Source organism: Tympanuchus pallidicinctus, unplaced genomic scaffold, assembly GCF_026119805.1.
Source record: "Tympanuchus pallidicinctus isolate F22 unplaced genomic scaffold, pur_lepc_1.0 scaffold3, whole genome shotgun sequence".
In the NCBI taxonomy this organism is placed as follows: Eukaryota; Metazoa; Chordata; class Aves; order Galliformes; family Phasianidae; genus Tympanuchus; species Tympanuchus pallidicinctus.
Window position 1 is genome coordinate 6,119,005 of NW_026294747.1, and position 21,586 is coordinate 6,140,590.

At 43.0% G+C, this 21,586-nt stretch overlaps 2 protein-coding genes across 5 annotated transcripts; one reads left to right on the top strand and one right to left on the bottom strand.

The window, feature by feature from the left end:
* Nucleotides 1-18: 18 nt before the first annotated feature.
* On the bottom strand, nucleotides 19-16,139 carry DNAJC17 (DnaJ heat shock protein family (Hsp40) member C17). 2 transcript variants are annotated; one of them, XM_052695863.1, is made up of 11 exons: nucleotides 15,997-16,139; nucleotides 14,292-14,361; nucleotides 13,396-13,454; nucleotides 12,033-12,120; nucleotides 11,545-11,627; nucleotides 11,033-11,138; nucleotides 9,532-9,581; nucleotides 8,947-9,024; nucleotides 8,204-8,284; nucleotides 7,280-7,408; nucleotides 19-230 (listed from the first exon to the last, which is right to left on the bottom strand). In XM_052695863.1, exons 1-11 carry the CDS (start codon nucleotides 16,072-16,074, stop codon nucleotides 105-107), a joined length of 948 nt encoding a protein of 315 aa, XP_052551823.1. In that variant the 5' UTR covers nucleotides 16,075-16,139; the 3' UTR covers nucleotides 19-104. The 2 variants fall into 2 exon arrangements, with proteins under 2 accessions (XP_052551823.1, XP_052551822.1); XM_052695862.1 differs by having other exon boundaries at nucleotides 19-247; nucleotides 15,997-16,123.
* CUNH15orf62 (chromosome unknown C15orf62 homolog) lies at nucleotides 230-3,918 on the top strand. 3 transcript variants are annotated; one of them, XM_052695866.1, is made up of 3 exons: nucleotides 230-2,092; nucleotides 2,530-3,180; nucleotides 3,312-3,918. In XM_052695866.1, the coding sequence occupies exon 2, from the start codon at nucleotides 2,648-2,650 to the stop codon at nucleotides 3,176-3,178; it is 531 nt and encodes a 176-aa protein (XP_052551826.1). In that variant the 5' UTR covers nucleotides 230-2,092; nucleotides 2,530-2,647; the 3' UTR covers nucleotides 3,179-3,180; nucleotides 3,312-3,918. The 3 variants fall into 3 exon arrangements, with proteins under 3 accessions (XP_052551826.1, XP_052551824.1, XP_052551825.1); XM_052695864.1 differs by having other exon boundaries at nucleotides 2,530-3,918; XM_052695865.1 differs by having other exon boundaries at nucleotides 2,647-3,918.
* Nucleotides 16,140-21,586: the final 5,447 nt, after the last annotated feature.

Below are 21,586 nucleotides of genomic sequence, written 5' to 3' on the forward strand. Positions count from 1 at the left end.
TGCTGCAGGCACATACAATAGTTTTTAAAAAAAGGAGTTTTATTGCCTTAGTTAAGAAACAGCTTTGGAAATGAAGAACGATGGGGTGGGGAGAATCCATACTTTCAAGCTAGGTGTGAGACTTCCTCATCTTCCTGCTTGAGCTGTGCAATCAGCTGCTGCCTCTCTGCTGCCTGGCGCATCCGCATCATCACCAGGCTCTCATAATCCCGCTCGGAGACCACAGATGCCTAGGAGCAGAAAACAACTGCAACATGTCAAGGATAGTGCACATTGTGAAGTCACTGACTCCCCACAGTCCCCTTCTAATGTAGGCAGCAAATGACAGCTGGTATCTCAGAGCAAAATGGTAGCTTTGCCATTCTCCTTTCCAAAGTCACACTCACAACAACACACATTTGAGTCAGGAATGCAGCTCAGTGGACTATGACACCAGGGAAATTGGGTAAGGTGGGAAAACTGCCTACAGAAAGCAAGTGGCTTCATAGGAAACAGTGCTGACCCCTGACAGTGCTAGTCCTGAGACAAAGAATGGAACCATCAGGGTGTCTGAAATAACCTCTTGCTTCTCACAGTGAGGACAGATGGGGAAGCATGGCTTGCCTTGTTGTGGTTGGTTATTCTGGATGACAAGCTTCCTCTGCAAGTAAAACATTGATGCCCAAAGTCCAGCACACACTTCATTCATAATAAAGGCTAACGCCATAAAAACCAAACCTTTGTGACTTAGTTATGGAAGGAGCTGCACAGAAGAAAACCAGGTATGTTCCCAAACCTAGCACAAGAGTTTCAGTTCCCAAAAGCTCTTGGAGCCTTTCTGCAGTGTGTGGTAGTAACTGTCATGTCAGCTACGAGGTGATTGCATACTACTTAATAAATGTAGGCAGCAAATGACAGCTGGTATCTCAGAGCAAAATTGTAGCTTTGCCATTCTCCTTTCCAAAGTCATTTCATATTAGTAAGCGGCCTTACTGATTTCAGGTGTATTCGAAGTGCCACAGTGCTTGGAAACATCCATCTCATTTGCTTGATAGTTTAGCCAGAAATACGAGCATCTTGATAAAAAGTGAACAACAAACAAACAAACAAAAAAAACCCTCAAATTCATTTTTCTAGGAACTAAATTTAGTGATGATTTAAAGGATATCTTGAATAGAAACTAGAAGGGATAAAAAGACAGTAGACTGGCAAAAGTTCTGCAGGAAAATGGAGCAAGGAAAGTAGTTACTCCAGCTGCAGAGTACCTAGCTGTGAGTACAAAAAAGAAGCCCACAGTAGATGAGAAACTTAGAGTGGGGAATTAAAGAAACTAATATGCTGTAATTGGTATCTTTGGAACTGCATGAATGAAATAATCTTTCAGTACTGTACAGCACAGATTTTCACAGTGTCTGAGAAAGCAACAGATTGTATCAGCCTTCAGTGGCAGAACAAGGTTTCTTCAAAGTTCCTGTCCACTAACCACAGATATTTACTGTCATCTGCCTGGCTGAATGAAATAGGCTACATGAGACTCATGCAAATGAGTCACCCATACAAACCTGAATCACTACCTCATGCTCTGGATTTAAATTTAAAACAGACAAGAGATTATTTTCTGCCTTGTATGGGAGTCTTGCTGATAAAACAAGCCATTAGAAGTGGCAGTAGAGAAGAAGCAGTCTGATTCAAGATGGGCTCCAAGTTGACATTCATATTGACAGTTCTCAAGCAGTCTGGGTGCCTGTCTCTGAGCGAGCTTGCTTTCTCCTCAGGCAGAGTGTGGGCTGATGCTTTGCCACTTTACACCTACTTCCTGCAATCCTGGCAATTACCAATTGTGTAAAACCCAGTTTCTGACGTGGCTGACTCAGCAAGGGCTTGGCTCAAAACAAATACATATGCACAAGGAACTGCAGCCTGGGAAGCAGTGACAAGAGGCACATGAAGAGAAGGCGGCATTGTAGATTTTTATTGCTCTAGGTCCCACCTGGCTGAATTGCCCCTGGACTTTCTTCTTCCAGAATCTCAGAGCGTGGTGGTCACCATTCTCTCAGTACGTCAGCAGTTTCTCCTCTCTGCCTGTTGGACTCAGGTGCAGCTCCGACATACCGTAAGTCTATTTTGCATTCCATTTTCCTAATGCTCATCTTCTACATCGCTGTTTTGTTTTCTTTTTTTTTTTTAAATTTACCTTTGACTATTTCTTTAGTTTTCTTCAGTGTTACTGAGTCACCGGCTCCCTTCCTAACCACCCACTGAGATTTTTATACTGTGCCCTTCATCATGAAGGTGGCTGGTTACCATGGTATCAAAGTGCCCTTCTGTTCTAGATGCTAGATTAAATCTGTTCTCATGGTGACTGTGTGCCTTTGCTATTTTTCATCAGCTTGTTTCTGTGGCATAGATTTAACAAGCTCAGACATCACCATTCCTTCTCCACTGAACGAGACTCCCTAATATACCAGACAGGTCAACTGCTCCTTAATACAGAGATACAGTGTGAAGTTTGCATTTCCTGCAATACCAGCGTCTCTGTTTTCCTTCCAGCTATAGGAAAAGGGAAAGAAGAAGTTGTTCCTGTTGTGTGACTTGCTGCTGAGCCTGTGACAGAAGTTCACCACTTGACTGTGAAGAGTCAGCAGTTTTCTCTTTGCTTTTTATCAGAATGGATACTTGGCGGAGAGGATCCATTAAGTCCACAACATTCTTCAGACGTTTCTCACTCAGGAGACACAAAAAGCTGGGCAACCAGGTCATTATCCTGAACAAGAACAGCCACACACTGGACAGTGATGGACAGTGCCAGAAGAGGGAATGCTTGAGGGATCTGAAGGACAAGTCTGATTACCTGTCTTGTCAGAGTGAGCAAAACCTGGCCAAGGCACAAGCACCTCCTAAGCCACCCCGGCTGTACCTGGACAGCTCTAGCTGCCCTAACATCATTGATCACACGGATTCTCACTCTGATGTCTCCTTTTCTAGTGCTTCTCATCAATACAACAAAGCCACTCAAACTCAGTTCCACAAGGACCAGGCTACAGACTGCATGACCTCAGAGACTGGCTCCCAGAACAGCACCACTCTTTGTGACCTGTCTGATCCTTTCCTGTCCTTCAAAGTGGACTTGGGGCTATCACTTCTCGAGGATGTTCTGCAGACCCTCAGGAAACAGAATCCAAGAGATTATAGCATTTGAAGGTATTTATGACTTAATGTATCAGATTTACCTGCTGCTGGTGCCAGTTTCTCTAGTCCTAACAGGAAGAAGGATACTGCAGCACCCCTGTTGCGCGTGGTCTGTTTTATTGTTGTTGCCTTACCCATAACAGGCTGCTTTTGTCCTCATCAAGAAGTCCTTCAGAGCAGAGCTGACAGGCTCCATGCCTAGATGAGAGCCCTGTCTTCTGGAACCTTGTGTGCAAGTTTCCACTCTCCATAATGGGAAATTCTCACCCTTGACTATACACCTCCTCCTCACTGAAGACTGGTATTGTTTAACTGAAGACTTGTTTTGGGGATGTGGCTGTGACACTGCAGAGTTTGGACAGAAAGGGGTATAGCATACATAATTTGTGGATAAGCAGGCAGCTTGTAAGGAGACAGTGTTACTATCTCAAAACCATAGCTATGGCAAGGGTCAAGAGACAGAAACTGATGGTTTCTGCTCCCAACATGTTTGGATGTGAAAAAAATCAAAGTTGTTCTTCTCCCTTTATTTCTTTTTATGTGAGTTTTTCTTTTTTTTTCCCCCTAATTCAAATGCAGTTGGTACTTGTAGCCTGCAAACAGGTAACCATCTATATAAGCTCATAATACAGAAACAGCAATTTATTTAGTCTACTAGCAGAAGAAATTTCTCTAGATACTGCTGCTTGAAGCATGCACTGACCTATCAGCTGTACAGACACGGAAGAATAAATGTTTCTGTGATTGGAAGTGCCTTGTTGCCTCATTTCATTGGTAGTGAGCCAAAACAACAAAGGCCAGGTAGCAGGAGCATAGGTTTCTTATCTGTAGTGATCACGATCAACCCTCTCTGCCACCTGAGGCATACGTGAAGGTGGGAAAAGCAGCTCTGTTTTTCTGGGTTGGGAAAAGGCTAGAGCTACTCATACCCACTTTCCCTTGAGAAGGAGAGTGCAGCAGAGAAATCAGGACCAACATCCAGTGTAGAAAGGAACACAATTCTTCATTCTGTGAGGTGGAAAATGCTCTGCCAGGCTGAGTACAACTTAGGCACTACCATGCTGAAAAGACAGTGCACAACCTACTGGGTCATCAATGCCTTATCTTGTTTTCATAGCTAGATAAGAAACTAATGCTCTTCTAAAAACAAAAAACCCACAAAAATCCCATGGACCCAGACAAACATGAGCTTTGGAAACAGCGAAGTGCAATCCCAGAGAAGGCATAGAACTCAGCCAACAACCTGATGTGAATCTGGTGAAGTCAGATAATATGAATCACATTTGCTGAAGCCTCAAAGGTTAGAAAAGATTGCAACAGGATATCTGACAGAAAGCTTTTCTCAGCACTTTACTATGGCTGAATGGATGGTCAAAAGTGAATGGGAGCACGTAGGGTGACACCACCAGGTGCAATGATGACTTTCCCATGAGCAAGCACTTTATGCTGTTGTAGTGACAAAACAATATAAAATTAGTGTACACAATAGTTCTCACAGCACTACACAGTCTGTGTGCTTTGTACCAATCAGAGCTGCAGCAATCAAATAGTTGTTGCTCTCAAGTATCCTAAAGTAACAGTGGTCAAACCACAGCTTTTGTAGTTTTCTAATTTGTAAAGCTTAACCCTCCTGTTGTCTAGGAAGGACAACACTCATCCTTTGCCGTGGGATGAAACAGGTCAGCAAAAACTGTGTAGGTATGCAATTTGCAACTCACTGCCTCCTCACAGCGTGATGTTTCAGCAGTCAGCCCTGATTTCTCCTAGGAACTGCTTCCAAAGGTGTCCTGGTGTAGCCTGTCCGTGGGTCTCCATTATTTGTGGTCTTTGGTGCACAGCTCCTGGCTGCCAACCCCACGCATGGAACACAGACAGGATGAGTAGTGAGCGTGTTGCCATGAGAACAGTGCAGCTCTTCAGCTGTCTCCTGAAGCAGAGCAGGGAAGGAGCTGCATTTGCACAGAGTGGGAACAAACAGAAGGTGGAATCGGACAAAAATAGGAGCTGCCCAGAGACAGCAAAGAGGAAGCGAGGGCAGCTTAAAATCAGAATGAGCCTGAAAGAAAGAACGTAGCCCCTGATGGATGGAAAACCAGACTGTGTATGAAAGAGATAAGGTAGGTAGTAGACTGGGGCAATGTCAACTGATAACTGAAAAATGTCATTTGGAAGACTGGAACTGAGGAGCTGAGAACAAAGACAGCTATGACAGCTAGAAACAGTAAGGTCAAGAGAAGGGATTACCAAGTTGAACATTCTGGAAACACCCACGCAGAAGCAGCAGGACTTTGGGAAAGCCTAATGAAGCAAATAATAAAACAAACCGGAGCAGCTTGGGTATCTTACCCTAGACAGCAAGACAACAATGTAATTAAAGAAGTCACTGCTGCTTACACATAAAAGCAGTAGAAAGAACACAAGCATTAGAAGCGTAGCTCTTGGAAAAGGTTGCAAATCACTGTCCAGAACTCATCATTTAGAGAACAAACAATGTAATGATGAAGCTATGCTGGACCGAACAGAGTAACCAGCTCCACACAGCATGAACTCTATTTGCTGCTTTAGCCTGTCCTCCCTTACTGCTGCTCCACCATCTAATCCTTCACAGCAGGCGGACACTGCAGTTTCAAATTAACAAGCTTTCATCATGGAAACAAGCCGAGATCAATCAAACAGTAAGTCTTCAATACTTGAAAATGCACAGGTAAAAATACACTACCAGCCTCTGCACTAGTGGCTCCCCTCTCCTCCTCTTAGGAGTGAATGAGCTCTCCAGAGCCAGTTCTAGTTCTCTGCTAGTGAGGGATACTCAAATACACTCAACTGAATCCTGCTTTTCTCCAAAGCATTTTGGCTACCTTTCTGAATCTGCTCTGCCTGCAGGACTCATCATGCATGGAGACCTGCTTGGCTATGGGCTATGATCATCAAACTGCCATTGCTTGAAATGTCTGAGAAGTGATGCTGCTCAGGGCCATGCTGTTCAAAATAGAACACAGAACAAAAAGCAGAACTAGGATAGCAGCAAGGCATTCTGACATGTGAATACAGTACTTGAGAAGTCAGGAGAAAAAATATTAAACAATCTTACAAACTGCTACAGTATTTTGGTTGTAAATGCATGGTCTGAGCCATGTACAGCATGAGGCAGTGAAGGAGAAGAGAGGAAGTGTCACATGAAACTTGAATAGGAATTCAAATAGCCAGAGGATCTCAGGCCCCTTCACATTTTCTCTCAGAAAAGAAGCAACTACCCAGATCAGAACACAGGCAGAGCACGAGATATACTACACGTTGCTTTATAACACAGAATAGTTCTGCTCCAAAAGAAGTGGATACAATTCCCACTCCAAACAGGTGATAGGAGTACAAGGTAACTGATGGCCAACAATTTCATGCAGCATGGCACATTAGAGGAGACATTTTCTATGTTTTAGCCACTACATATTGTATTTCAATCACAAAAGAGATAAAACGCAAAATTCTCATCAGCAGCTTCACATTGAACATCCAGCGGAATAACCAAGAAGTTGGCAAATACTTTGCACTTGAAGTGTCTACCAAGCTGTACCAACACTAGTAAAGAAGAACCAAAACAGAAAAGAGCTCTTTAAAAGAATATTTGACACTATTTTAGTTTTCCTCCTGCAGACCCTAATAACATAGGTTTGCTTTTAGCATTGAAATTTCACCCTCTTGTGAATGCAGTAACTAAACCTCTCTAAAGGTTCCATACCTCTTTCAGTGAACTACCTGCCAAAGGATTTCACAGTTGAAGTACACTAGACTAAAATCACAGAAGAATGGAATTAGAGGTTTTGTGTTGAGCAAGGAGCATCCTTAGTTTTCACTTTTAAGAGGGGGATGTTGTGCAAACATCCAGTTGTTCAAGTAGCTTGTACCAAGGACAGAAAGTCCTTTTAAAAAACAAACAAACAAAAAAAAAGTCACTGCCTAAGCATAAAAAGTTTCATCAAGAAGCCAGTCATCTCTCTATCAGTTTATTTTCTTGTTTCTCTAGGGATCAATGCATCCTACCATATATGCAAAGCACGCCTAAGTTTAGGTTGCTATAGAAACAGATTTAAGTAACAGCTGCATATATTCTTACCTGTGAAGTCCTAGGCCGACCACTGCTGTCAGAAAGGACACAGCTGGGATTGCTCTGGGGCTGGCCTTCCAGCCAGGAAATCTTTAGAGGATTATCTGTCAGGCCAACTTCATTCTTCACAGCCATTTCCTACCAATGAAAATATTCCATCATCACCATCCGAATTTTTGGTCACACTCCCTCATAGCTTGCTCACAATCCTAGGAGTTTTTCTATCTCAGCCTGTTATCAAGGTCAATGAAGATTTCACAGCTGCCCTACACGAGAAGCACCCTTCAAGGTTCATTTCTGCACCAAGGATGGGTAAAACATCGCTGCCAGCATTTCTGATAAACAGAGTACAAACAGTTGTGGGTTTCTGGTTGCTTTATTATTATTATTATTTTTTTGCAATTACTTGGATAGATTAAGTGAAATAACTGGTTACAAAAAACAATAAAACTCTTGTAAATTCAAGTAGATGGAACTACTAACATCACAGGTTTATTTCATTACAGTAGCTACTGTACAGATTACTTTTATTTCCACAGTAACATGAATTATTATAACTCATCATGAGTTAAGACATTTTAGATTCTTTTAAACTGCAAATGCTTGATATAATCCCTAAGATTCATTAAGCCCATCACCCCCAGTGAGAGCTGGTTAAATAGTTTGGTGCCTGCCCTTTAAAGCAGTGTCTCTTCCCTCAGAAGCTTACATGCACAGCCTACTTGTTTACGTGCATGATCTGCTCTGAATTTATGCCTCAAGCTTTGCCACTCCCTTCATCTGTGTGTACCTTTAGACTCTCATTACCCTTCTCCACTGCCTTAATAACAAGGCAGCATTTCTAGGCTGTCAGACAACTAACCCTTCCCTTCTGAATCACCCCCTTCTTGCCCACTCTCCACTGCACGCATCTGTGGTCTCCACCAGACTTACAGCAGCTTTAACAGTAGCAAATTCCACAACTGCACTTCCAACCTTCCTACGGGAGATCAACAAATTTAGCACGTCGCCATACTGTTAGGAGAGAGAAAGAAAAGTTAATTACAGACCCACAAGAAAAGTCAAGTTCACCTATGGCATGACCACAAGGAAAACGTGTCTTTACAGACATGAGACTTGAGCTGTCACCCCTTCTGTCTTACATGATGCTTCCATTGATCCCAATCTGTCATAGTTTGTCCCTCCAGGAAACAGTGCAGAAGCTGCACATGGTTACAAACTTCACTTCCAGCAAATCCCAAGGTAAGAGGGTTGTTTCACTCAGTGACAGGAGATATTCATCTGAATGAAGACCATATGCTGGGACTAATCTTATCAAAGGCTTGTCTGTTTCTGCCTCTGAACTCCCCACAGAAGTTAACATACAGTGCTTTAAGTAAAGGTAAAAGTGCACATTATAACCACAGAGCCAGCCTAACATTTATAAAGGACATGAATTACTCAGGAGTAGAGTTTGCGGTTGCTCTGTTTCACTGGGGATCTCTGCTAGGAAGAAGGCAAACGGGCAACCAGAAACAGTTCACAACAAATGGATTGTGTTGACGATCTCTGAAAATGGCATGAATGAGAGGGCTCAACAAGAGAAGAAAATGAGCTACTCTGGTTTATATGGGGCTTTCCTCCCTTAGCACTGAAAGCAGGGGAACATCAAGGAACAGAAAAGCATGGGACAGAACCTTCTGCAGCATCCGCAGTAAAACTTCCTTTGAATATCCCCCTCCTGTCTCATCTTCTTTCCTGCATTTCCATTTTAGCTGGGAAATAAATGTGAGAAGTTAATTTTGTGCTTTTGAACATGCTGCCATGCTGAACACAGCTCACACCACCTGCAGAGCAATGAAGTTTTCTATTTACAACTACAGTCCCAGAATGGCCAAGAAAATAACTTCAATATCAGTGTGCACAGGGAACAAATTATTTGGGGAACTGTGAGGAAGGACTCATGGGAGTTAAAACTGTACCTGAAGGTATATTAATGGCTGTACCAGGGTAATAAGTAGATGTTGCTCAGTGCCTAAAGCACAGATGATTCAATTTCAGACTCAAATGTTTACATGAGAAAGTAAGAGAAGAATAGGGGAGGAAGTGTATTTTAAATACAAGGATGGGGAGGTGTTAGCTTGCATGATATGCATTAAATAAAGGATCTTCACCACCACTGTACAAAAGGGCATGCCAGCTCAGCAAAGAAGTCCTTTCTGTTCTCCAAACCTGCAAATATTCTGTCTTTTGCCAAAGCCATCTTCATAGAGATGACTTACTTTGAGTTTGGGAGTTATTTTGCCTTCTGCTCCATTTCCTACTTGGTTGCCTGAAGAGTGTAGAGGAAAAAAAAATATATATATAAAAAGATGTAAGAATATAGGTGAATGTGTGAAAATTCATCAGCTAAATAGCATTAGCACAAAATTTGCCCTGCAAATGTATTTATGGTAACAGTAAGTGCATATCTCAATTTTTATTGCAGTTCATCACTTCAGCACCCCAAAAGCCTTATATGACGTTATCAGTAGAAACTGTAGTGTGAAGTAAATACTGGATGTCAGCATCCTTCCCTTCCATGATTCCAAGACATCCCATGATCAAGGGTAGAAAACTGCTAAACAAGAAAACCACAAGAAGGAAATCTGTTAGATCCTGTAACATTTCTCCCTGTAAATAGACTATACTGGTAGGAACAAGCATGGAAAACTAAGGGAGGACAAAAAAAATCTCAACATTGAGACACAGCCTAAGAATTTAATCTGGTCTTACAACTAAATACTCAATAGTGAAGTGCTTACTAGTGATCTGCTCCTGTTCCACAGACCTCCTAAGTTCTCAGCCAGAATGAACGCAGTAGGAAGCAAGAGACATTAAGTTTCTCTGTTGAACTGAAATTCTAAATAGCTATCTTCTTTTGAAAAGTAGAATAAAACTTTCTGAAATATAGAACTGTACATTTGAAACCCACAGAGATGCAGAATGTTAGAAAAGGCAAATTTCTAGAGAGACATGTGGATGGGAATGAGATTCAGGAATACCAGAGGGATTCTAGATGCATCTCATCTGATCATGTATGAAGGGGACTAATTACGGCTAGTGACCAGCCCCAAGAATTAGAGGGAGATAATCTCAAACATGATAACTTGCTGATGTTAAACAGGAAAACACCTGAATTTTGTGTTACTATACAACACATTGCTCATCCTGACAGACTTGTCCTCAGTCTTTGTACAAACCTGGGATGAAGACCACATATGCCTAAAAAGCATGAGAACCAAATTCTAGTAAGTAAAACCTCTGGAACTGTACACCATACAAAACTTCACTGTCTTCACTGCATCTCTTCTTGGTGATAGGTACTGAGGATTTTCAAAGGGATACAGTCAGTAACTTTGATGGCAATTTTTTTTTTTTTTTTGTGCAACCTTGAATCAGCCCCTGTTTTGTGTACAACACTGACTGATTTAATTGTGATGGACAAGTAAGACTTGAGGTTTCCTTCCAGCACAGCTGCGGGGCTCCACATCAGGCCATCTACATTCAAAACTTTAGAATCTTTATTGAAGAGGAACAACAATATGCTAAAGAGCAATCTGCCACATACAAGAAAAAGCCTCACAGAAATACTAATCTTTTTCTCAACAAAGGTCTAAGTAGGATCCTATATGTGGCAAGATGACCGAGTCAAAAGGCTTCATCTGTATGCAAACCCTGCTCCATCTATAAAGAAGTTGGAGACCCAGGGGTACTCATTGTGGTTAAGCACTCCAGTCTCACCTATTTCACCTTGGATGCGCTGCTGTCTTTCAAGTTGGATCTGTTCTCGAATGAGTCTCTGCTGCTCTTCAAGCTGACGAGAGCCTTCTTCACGCAACCGTATTATCTAGAGCAAAGGTAAGACAGCATGGGAACAGTTCCATGCTTGACTCATGCCAGCGGAAGACTGCCAAAGACAGTTTTTAACTTAGCCCCATCTTCCAATGTAAACCTTCCATTAGCCCCACTGTGGCAGCTCCAGTGCTTATTTAATATTTAGACTCTTCCTGTTCCTAATGACACAGTCCCTGTCAGCCAGCATATACCCAATTAGTTATTTTCTGCTATGTCAAAAAGCAGGACTGACATTTGCCAGACTGTCATGCAGGCCTCTCTTTCACAGAGCCCATTAATCCAAAAGGCTGAGGGACTGCTACACGGAGTTGCCACAACTCATGTAGTTTGCATTATGAATGTAGACTTTAAGCAGCTATTGTCAAAAGCAGCATACAAATCTAAGAATGGATCGTTACTTCTTGTTCTAAGGTCCTTGTTATCCGGATCTCCTCCTCTTTATTGTCACAGATCCGGGCTTCCCGTTCCCTGGCTTCAAGATCTGCAGAGAAAAAAACAAAATTAAAACGAACCAAAAAGAGTTTTCACTGCTGTTCAGAGGTGGGTGTAACGATCCAAAACTTGGCTACATCTATAACAAACTCAAAGTAGAGACATGACAGCTCTTCTGTGCAAGCACAGCAATATATTAGCAGTCCTAATGGGCATCAAAAGCCCCAATTCCTTGCCAGAGCAGAATCATTGCTAGCTGTGACAACTGGAGATTTCATATGGCTTCTGCATTGTACTGGATGGGCAATCAAAAAAAAAAAAAACTAAAAAGAAAAAGCCATAGCAGATGAACAGCAACAAAACAATTCATGGTGACTTCCAGCATCAAAGAAACACAAGCACCCAGCTAATGAACACTCCAAGCCCAAAGAAAATGAAGTTTTGATTTCATTACCAAGCTTTACTTTCTTTCGCTTCTCATCAAGCTTTTGTGTCCTTTCTGCTGCTTGCTTTTTGGCTTTTCTCACTTTGTCATATGCCACCTGTCAAAAAAACCCAACAGAACAGTGTAACTAGGTAAAGCAAAAGGGATAAAATGTGAAGCTGTGAGTAGAAGGGAGGTCAGCTACTGAAACACTGTAAGAAGAGGTGAAACATTTCCTGCTTCTTGCTAGCACTCTTAAAATGTTGGAGTTAACACAAATACTCTGAAAACATGAGAAGGACCTCCAGACTGAGCCTGAAAGAGTGAAGAAATCTAGGAGTAACTGTGAAGTTCACTGTAGAAAAAAAATCTCACCCACCTATAGAGGTGAGAAAAATATTCTGGTTTTTTTCCCTGAACAGGTCAAAAGCAAATTTAGAGGCACCAAAAACAAATCGAGTTTGATTTAGAACAAACTTCTATGATGAAAAAGGTACATTTTATATAAAAGATCTGCTGATAAGACAGATGGTTGATTTACATAAATGTATCAGAGCAAAGACTACCAGAATTCCTCAGCTGCAACAGCACATCAACACTCAATTAGTGACTTAAGAACTGGGGTAAACTAGCAACTTTACTGACATCTGTTCAAACCATTACCATAATCCCTCATATCATTATCCTTTACAATCTGCCAAAATTTGCTTTTAAATTATCTGAAATTTTAATATGCCTTCTCTCCTGAGTTTATCTGGATGGTATTACTTGCTCATGCTGACTCGCTTTCATGCTGTTTTTATTCCTGCTTTTCACATGTAATACTTTCAGGATTTGCAGAAGGCACTCAACCACTTCCTTACACGAAGCCCGAGCTACATCTGGCAGCCTGCAAAGCTTGTGCAGCAAAAGGACAGAGATCACGACTATGACTCAGCTTTTCTGTTCAAAAGCCTCTTGTGCCCCACTGAGATAAGGGCTCTTAGCCTTAGTGATCCCATGTCTAGATACTATTTACTTGTCACATCTTGATATCAAGGGAACCACAAATGCACCACTGCCACAGAAACTGAACCAATCACTGGTGGTTATTGAATTCTTTAAACGAGATAGGTCCCAACTGAGCATGTTATTAAAGACAGTATTTGCACACAGTGCAAACAGAGCTACTCCCAGCACATCAGATCAGAAAAAACATTTATCAAAGCTCTTATCTGGCACCTGCTATTTCATCTCATGGAAGACTACAGGGAATAACAGACAAGACTTGCATTCACAGAAGGCTCTACTGGAGAAGAGATCAGGCCAGACAGGATAAGAGTTTCTACTACTTCTCCAGCATGCAGAGTAACACCATACAGTCCCAATATAACTGAGGAATAGGCATCCTTACCCTTGCTGCTGCATCTGTCAGAACAGCTAAGGCCTGAGACAGCTGGTGGAAGACTTCCGCTGGGAATTAGAAGAAAAAAGGGTAAGATGCAAAAAACCACGCTAGTGGCCTAGAGATCAATCAGAAAAAAAAAAAATCCCTTCGGAAAGAGACCTGCAGAACATCAGAAAGAAGAATAATCCTTCCAAAGCATTTTGCAAGCCAACTTACAAACAAAATCTGCACAGTTGAAAGAACATTTGTTACATAGACTTCAGTGTAGATCACGAAACAAAAATAGCAGAAATTTTACTATTAAGAGAAACCTTGCAAACATGACCTCAATATAACCAATCTCTTATAGGCTTGGAATTCCTCAACCTGCAGTTAGTCTGAGTGTTACAAAAAAAAAAAAAAAAAAAAAAAGAAAACCAACTTCTCCATCTCATTAACAGCTTTTTAGCCTGAGCTACAAAACTCCCCTTTTACATCAGTTTTGCTGAACCACTTGCTTGAGGGATACACATATGAGCTGGAGGCCTCTTCATACACTTCAGACCACCTCCCAGCCTTCTGCATACATCAAAACCTCCAGCTCTATTCCTATTTCTGCTAAAGATCTTTTTTATTCATAGTGACAATTCCCATACCACAGCTACAAAACTTCAATCTTTAAGAGCGCAGCCTATCAATCTGGAACATGAAAGACACAGAATAATATTTTGAGAAGTCATTGAGGAACAACGTCCTTCCAGTTACCACCTCTGTTCTTTGCATATGTGTACGTCACGTGACACAAATCTAGGCATTCTCTTAATTGCATAAAGACAGACCTGAAATTAAGCAGAGACACTTCCAGGAGTTTGTTTTCACACATACAGACAAGAGTAGCTTGCAGCCATACAGTTCTATCTCACCTGCTTGGGGATTATCTGGGTTCTTATCTGGGTGACAAGTCAGGGCCTTCTGGCGGTACGCTTTCTTAATCTACAAGAGCCAGAGATCTGTCAGTTGTTGCTTTCATTTAGTCCATGCTGACAAATGCAACTTGGTAAAAAAAAAAAAAAAAAAAAAAAGAAAATTTAAAAAAAAAAAAAGTAACACTATAGGAACAAGAAAGTTACAACTCAGTCGTGGATGTTTGTTTTTGTCGTCCTTTGTTTTGTTTAGTTTAAACCACATCTCTCACAAGCAGAAGGCTTGGTTGAACCAACATTCACTTATGTTACTGCATACTCCCCATGCCTGATAGAAAAGTCCACTTCTAGAGTGCTCACAGCACTATTAGTACACCATGTTAGAATATCTTCCACTAGTCTACTCAGTGAAGCAACCTGCCCTTTTTAATCACACTGTTCTATAAGGATAAGCATCTGAGCCTAGGACACACAGTAGACAGGTAGCCACATTTTAAATGAGCTTTTTGAAGCTTGAAGTTTTACTTCAAGGTACACTGTATTATAGCGATATAATACATGATCAAAGTGGAGTCCAGTTCAGAAACTTTGGCAATTTCCTAGCCAAAGAGATGCTCTACTCTTTACAATTATTTGAGAAGGAGGTAATATAGTCCACTGTGCAACAACTGAACTTGGCAAGGTGAAGTCTTTTGACCAAAGACTGTTTAATCACTTCTACACTTCAGAGAAAAAGATTACAACTTTATGGACTAAGTCACTAGTAAAGTTTTTATAATGAGTTTCCCTCCTCAGCGGAACATCTACCTGCAAGAAAATGCATGCCAAACAATTTTCAGATGGGATGGAATAAGTGGTGGCTGAGCACCACCTGGCGGATAAAACAGATGAAAGGAAAATGCAGCTGAAGCCTAGCAGACATCATCCCATCTCTTCCATAAGCAAGACCCCAGTAAAGAAGAGTTACATCTCTTCAACATGCCATATAAACAGTTACTGGAGTAACCCTTGCTTCCCTTTCTTTGTCTCTTCTGGCAAAGTACCTCTGAATACCAGTGGGGCTTTGCATTGCTTCAAGTATTTTACATCAAGGACTGCACTCTACACAACACTTGTCAATTTAAGTCACTCTGTAACACCCACTTCACCACTTCCTCATCCTTTTTCTCATCCCAGGAATCAACAGCAAAGTCCTTCACCTCACTGAGCCCTGTGAACTGTATCTGACGTGCTTACATCAAGGCAACACATTTGCTGTTACACACTGTCTCTGGTTTCCACGATTTACCTGCTGCACTTGAAAGAACAAAGAAAAAGCTGAAGTGGGGGAAAGAAAATCGTTATTTTAACCACGTTCAGGTGCTAGAGCCTTCTTCCCCTCCACCGGACCACTTTCCCAGTTCAGTCCTGTCAGTCATTGCGGCAATTACCATCGACCTAACTATTAAGTTAAAGAGAAAATATAAAGACGCTATTCCAAACCCACAAAATTAACGCGATGACTTATGATGCTAGGTACCTAAATCGCTCTCTAGTCATTGGATTTCTGCTAAACACTGCGGAGCTCCGAGGGCTAATGAAGGAAATGGCTGAGAACACTTTCGCAGGTCAGTTCAACTGATGTCACCCTTCCCAAGCCAAGATCCATCCCCACAGGTTTGAGGTGAGAAAAAGGAAGGGTAAAATGAGGCAATACAGCTCTGACCTCCTTCTCCGACACCTTCTCGCCGACCCCCAGCAGGCCGTACAGATCCAACTCCAGCAGGTCCTTATCGACCGCCATTTCGTCGTCGAGCGGCTTCTGCCCGTGCCCCCTGCTGGGCTCGCGTTGCCTGCCGGGAAACGGAGTCCTTCCTTACCGGCTCGCGCCGCTCAAGGCCAGTAGGAGTCGGGGACATTGACTACACGTACCAGTATGCTCCGCGGCAATAGGTCAGGGCGTCCGCTCCCAGTGGGCACAGCGGGGCGCGAAGCATACTGGGGGGTGTAGTTTCACGCTGGCTGCTGCCGGGGGAGCGGGGCGGCAGGGGAGCTTCAGCTCCCGTCGGAGCGGCGCTGAGAGGCTGCCCACCTTGGGGGGGAGGAAGGGGGCGGCTGGTTCTGTTCTATGACGTCATAGCAACTTACTGTACAGATTTGTGGGGTGGGAAATGGGAAATATGGGGAAAAAAAAAAACAAACAAAAACAAACAAACAAAAAAACACAAAAAACATAAGAAAGCACCAGCGTTGGGAAACAGGCAAGTGTCCCCTCGGGTGGGAGCTCACAATGTGCGAGACCCGACAGTGCTTGTTCTCAAAAGTGTGACCGGTGTTCCAGGGACTGAGCTGGAAATCAGCAGAAACATTTGAAATAAATGTTTTATGTGCACATTTGTTCCAACTGAGTGTTCTCTCTGGCCAGCATGCCTCATTGCACTGGAATTCCTATAGATTGCTAATAACATTGGCAGATAACATTGGCTGGATTTCACATGAAGGTAGAACACTTCAGTGCATGGATGAGACCTTCTTCAACACAATGCACTTTCAGCTATTCCTATGAAAACCATTAAGCTTTCCACAAAAAGTACAAATGTACACAGCCAACTTTTTAATAGCAATTATTTTACAACAAGGGTTTGTGACCTTTTTAATACATTCATTTCAATTCACAGTATGAATGACAACACAGTACAAAACCACAGCTTTAGTTGAATAGCACTGGCATACCACAAAAGAAAAGTATACATGATAATACTATGCATACCATTTACATGTTCCTATTCAACTCTGAGATTTAGAACCACGGTCCTTTCTCTCAGCTTTGTCTTTGCATTTTGCAAGGTGCTGGCAGTGATTAGTGGAAAAGCTCTCTTACCTTAGATGTCCCTCTGAAGCTGCTCCTCACCTCCTTGTTTCTCAGGCTATCAATCAAGAGGTTCAGCATGGGGACCAGGAGCATGCAGAAGACTGCTGGTGCTTTCTTCTGCTCTAATAAGTACCTGGAGCTGGAATGGATGTAGCTAAAAGTAAGGGATCCAAAGAAAATGGTGATGGATGTCAGGTGAGAGGCACAGGTGTAGAAGGTTTTCTTCCTGCTATCATACAGGGGAGGGGCCGTGGGTGCCATTACTGAACCAGCGGTGGGCATAGACACTGTTCCAGGAACTTATGAGAACACAGGTGTGGCCCCAGTAGCCCTCCAATTAGACGCTGCAGGAGGCCACACAGGTGCTGCCCAAGACACATCATTCTCTGCTCCCGACAAGACACCCCTGGCCCTGCCACTCCTTCTAGATGAATCCATTCCCAACTCCTCCTCCTGTTGCTCAGCCTCTGACTCTGGCTTGCTGCTCTGTTGAACTTCTGCAGCATCCTTCTGCCCCCCCTTCGCAGGCTCCACACCCCCCTTTGTAGGCTTCTTCTCTGATTCTTCGCCTTCCTTCTCAAGCTGACCTGACACTAATTCCCAAGTCATCCTCCAACACCGCTCCTCTGTTTCCACTGCTTTCAGAGCTCTTTCTAAGCTTCCCAAGGTAGCTCCCTTCAGTCCCAACTTAACCTACTCCCACAACTCCTCTGCCACCTTATCTAAATTCGTATGGGATAAGCACTCTGCAGGAGTACTCCCGTAACCACAGCATTGAACCCAATTAATCAGCGCCATTTGGGCTTTTGACAACAGCGAAACCCCTGCCTGCTTTCCCAGCAGCTTCAGCATACTCACTACTTGCTGCACAGAAGCCATAACATGAGCTGCTATCCCCATGTGCGCACACCTCATCATGTCGGGTATAGAGACATAATCCCCCTCCGGCTTCAGCCGACCAGCATCTTCAGATGATCCCACTAGCTGATGGGAAGCAGAAACAGCTATCAACCGTTCTAATTTATTCTTCTTATCACCAAACGTGCGCCACTCTTCATCCTCAAAGAATGTCCCTGAATGTACAAACAAACCCTCTGCCTTACCAAAGGCTAGTAATCCCGGCACTTGCTTAACAGTACCCGTATCCACCCCTTGCTTCTTTAAGAAGAACTGTAATAAATTTAGGGCTACCTCTCTTTCCGCGGTGCACTGCAACCCCCATCCCACCGCTCTCACAGCACCCACTTGAGACTATTGGAGTGTCACTCTTTGTCCTCTGGATCTGTGCAGACCCCTCTCGGTCGGTCTAGGCAGCTATGCTCCCCAGCTCGCCGCTGCAACACTGGTGCTTCTGTCTGCACGCTTGGTGCTGAGTTGATCGCCAGTCCCTGTTCAGGCACCACCTGCTGCGGAGCTAAAACAGTAATGTGATCGCTACCCGAGCAGGAAGCACGACAGGACTCAATATGAGTGATCCAGCTTCAGTTTATTAACAGTTACACAGAGCTTTAATAGCTAGCTTTAGCTATCATGTTGCCTTGCTATTGATGGACAACAGCCGTTTCTAGGCAGAGAAGAATCTAACTACATGCTATCTGTTTTTGTCAACTCCCTTAAACCAAGTTCCTTTTTGGGGCTACTCCCTCCTGCTCACAGAAACATTGTGACCTGTTAGTCTCTAGTATTTTTCCATGGGTATACAATCTGTACTGCTATACAGGCTGTGCTCATACAACTCCTCATGGCCTCCTTGTTCCCAGAGCTGTTTCCCAACAGGGAAGGATGACTTAGGAATATGTATGTTTGTAGGACACTGGAAAATCAGTGGAACACACAGGAACACAGACATTTAGGTCTATTAACCTGGTACTGGTCACTTCTCAGTCAGTCTGCACTCTCATCCCCTCACTTGTGCAGCTGCATATCTTGTAGAGCATGGTCATTGAGAGTGCTGTTCTTTCTGGTTGGTATGTCCTTTGGGTGGACTCAGTGTTCAACCTATATAAGAACTCATGCTGGATGCCCTGTAATGCGAGGGCTCATTGCTCTGGTTACTTATTTTTCATACAGATGTTGTGTTGTGTTTGGATAACTGAAAGAGAATGCATGACCTTGTAATAATACCTGGTCATGCAACTTGACCCATCCTAAATTAAGATTAAATTCACAAATTTATTTGGTCACACTCAATGAGCTGCTGGTTGTAGTTCAATGAGCTTCTGTCTCCTGGTGTCAGAGCAAAGCTAAGAACTGAAGAGAAAGAAGTGTGAAAGTAGAGAGAGCTGTGCGCAATATAGCAACTTGGATCTTCTTAGAAGCACATTGAGAATTGGCAGCCAACACACCTAGCATCATGCATTTCTAATGAGCATCTACACTGCAGTTTCTTACCTTAGACTGACTTCTCTAGAGCCCAGATTCAGACTGATGGAATTAGGTAACTATGGACCTGAAGTATATCTCTTTCAACTTCAAACAATTTTTAATTTTTGCTTGTTGTCTTGAATGCTTATCTTCCCACTTACCTTCTGAATGCCAGGCTGGAGTGATCTGATGCAACTTTCCAGGCTTATTACACTAAGAAATAATTTCGTAGGTAATTGGTCACTGAACTCTATCAGTTCTTGCAGTTCAAAAATCTACCTGTCTTGAGTCTCCATTGTTTCACTCAGCCTTAAGCCCTCTTCAGATCTCGAGTTTCTTGCACTGATTTTAGGAATGAGTTAAAGTCAGTGTGCAAAGAAAATTTTTATTTTAATGGAGAGATCCGCAGTGTGTTTCTGGGAGCTGGAGCTTGTGCCCTCTGTAATTCAGTGTTCCAAGGGCCTGATCATTTCCCTTGATGCTGTTCTGTAGGTGTTTATGGATTGCTTTCCTGACCCTAATGGCCTGAACCTGAGCAGCAGGAAATGCAAAGAGTCAGCTTTCATATCACTGGTTCTCTTTGAACCTGGTCAATAAATACAGCTTGATGTAATCAGCAATTTTAAGTTTTTCAGATAAACTGTGTAGAGACAGAGTTTAGAGGTTAGAGTTTAGACTTCAACTGCTTTGAAAGAGAAAATTCCTTGCCTTTTGGATGGGTTAGAAGGGACCTTACAAATCCTCCAGTTGAAATCCACACTGTAGGCTCATTGACTTCCACATCTTTTACCTCCTTGTTTCTCCAGCTGTAGATGAGGGGGTTCAGCAGTTCAGCATAGGGATCACCCCAGTGATTTTGTCTGTGTCCTGAGAGAAGCTCTTGACAGCTCACAAGTACATGAAGATAAAGGTTCCATGCAACAAAGAGACCACCATCAGGTGAGAGGTGAATGTGGAAAAGGCCTTGTGTTTGCTCTCCTTGGAGTGGATCCACAGCACAGTCAGAACAATGAAAATATATGAGATGAGGTGCAAATGATGCTGTTCATTACAAACAAACTGCCGGAAATGAAAACCAGCAACTCATCGAGAGCAGTACTGGAAGAAGAAATCTGAAAGAGTCACAGAATCATAGAATCCCAGACTCTCAGAATGGCTTGGGTTGGAAGGACCCCAGGGATCACCAAGTCCCATCATCCCTGCCACAGGCAAGGCCACCCACCTTCAGATCTGGTAGTAGATCAGGCTGCCACGGGCCCCATCCAACCTGGACTTGAACACCTCCAGGGACAGAGTATCCACAACCTCTCTGGGCAGGCTGTTCCAGCAACTTACCACTCTCTCTGTAAAGAGATTCCCCTGACATCCAATTGAAATCTTCCCTCCTGGAGGGAAGAGAGGGCTGTTATCACAAAAGATATGCTTCACCACATTTCAAGAGGAAAAATGATAGTTTTAGGAAGACACCGGTGTGTACCAAAGAGTTCAGACCCAGAAGTACGAACATTTCACCAAAGTTCAGCAGAGCATCTCAAACATGATCTCAATCATGATGGCAGTATAAAGCTGAGGCTTATAGATGGCCACATACCAGTCATGTGCCATCGCAGGTAGCAGGAGACACTCTGAAACTGTTAACAACACAAAGCCAAAATACTGTGTAATGCAAGCTGCATATGTAATTAGTACTGTTTCTACTGCTCCGTGGCACCCAAAACTGTACCCAGTGGTATTCAAGGTGTGGCTGTACCTGTGCAGAGTAGAGTAGGAAAATTTGATCCCTTGACTGGCTGGCAATACTGCGCTTGATGCACACCAGGATATATGGTTGGTCTTCCTGACTCTGGGGCACACAGCAGTGCAGAAAAGACAAACTGAATGCCCCGTTTCTGGAGGTGCCCAAGGGCAGGCTGGGAGAGCGCGGGGCAGGCTGTTCGAATTCAGAGGACACTAGCCCATGGCTAGAATAAGATAGATTAATGTGACTATATAAGAATATCTCTCCTTTCGTCTCTTCTTCTCTAGATGAATACAGGCAGAGGAAGTGGGGATTTTTAGAGAATGCTCCAGGAGTCTTCAC

What these genes read in the sequence shown, in the direction of transcription:
- DNAJC17 (XM_052695863.1), bottom strand. Translation starts at nt 16,074, where the DNA reads ATGGCGGTCGATAAGGACCTGCTGGAGTTGGATCTGTACGGCCTGCTG. An exon ending in AGAAGGTGTCGGAGAAGGAG is followed by an intron (nt 14,362 to 15,996) that starts GTCAGAGCTGTA and finishes TGGCTCTTGTAG; the next exon opens with ATTAAGAAAGCGTACCGCCA. An exon ending in CCCAGATAATCCCCAAGCAG is followed by an intron (nt 13,455 to 14,291) that starts GTGAGATAGAAC and finishes TCTAATTCCCAG; the next exon opens with CGGAAGTCTTCCACCAGCTG.
- CUNH15orf62 (XM_052695864.1), top strand. Translation starts at nt 2,648, where the DNA reads ATGGATACTTGGCGGAGAGGATCCATTAAGTCCACAACATTCTTCAGA.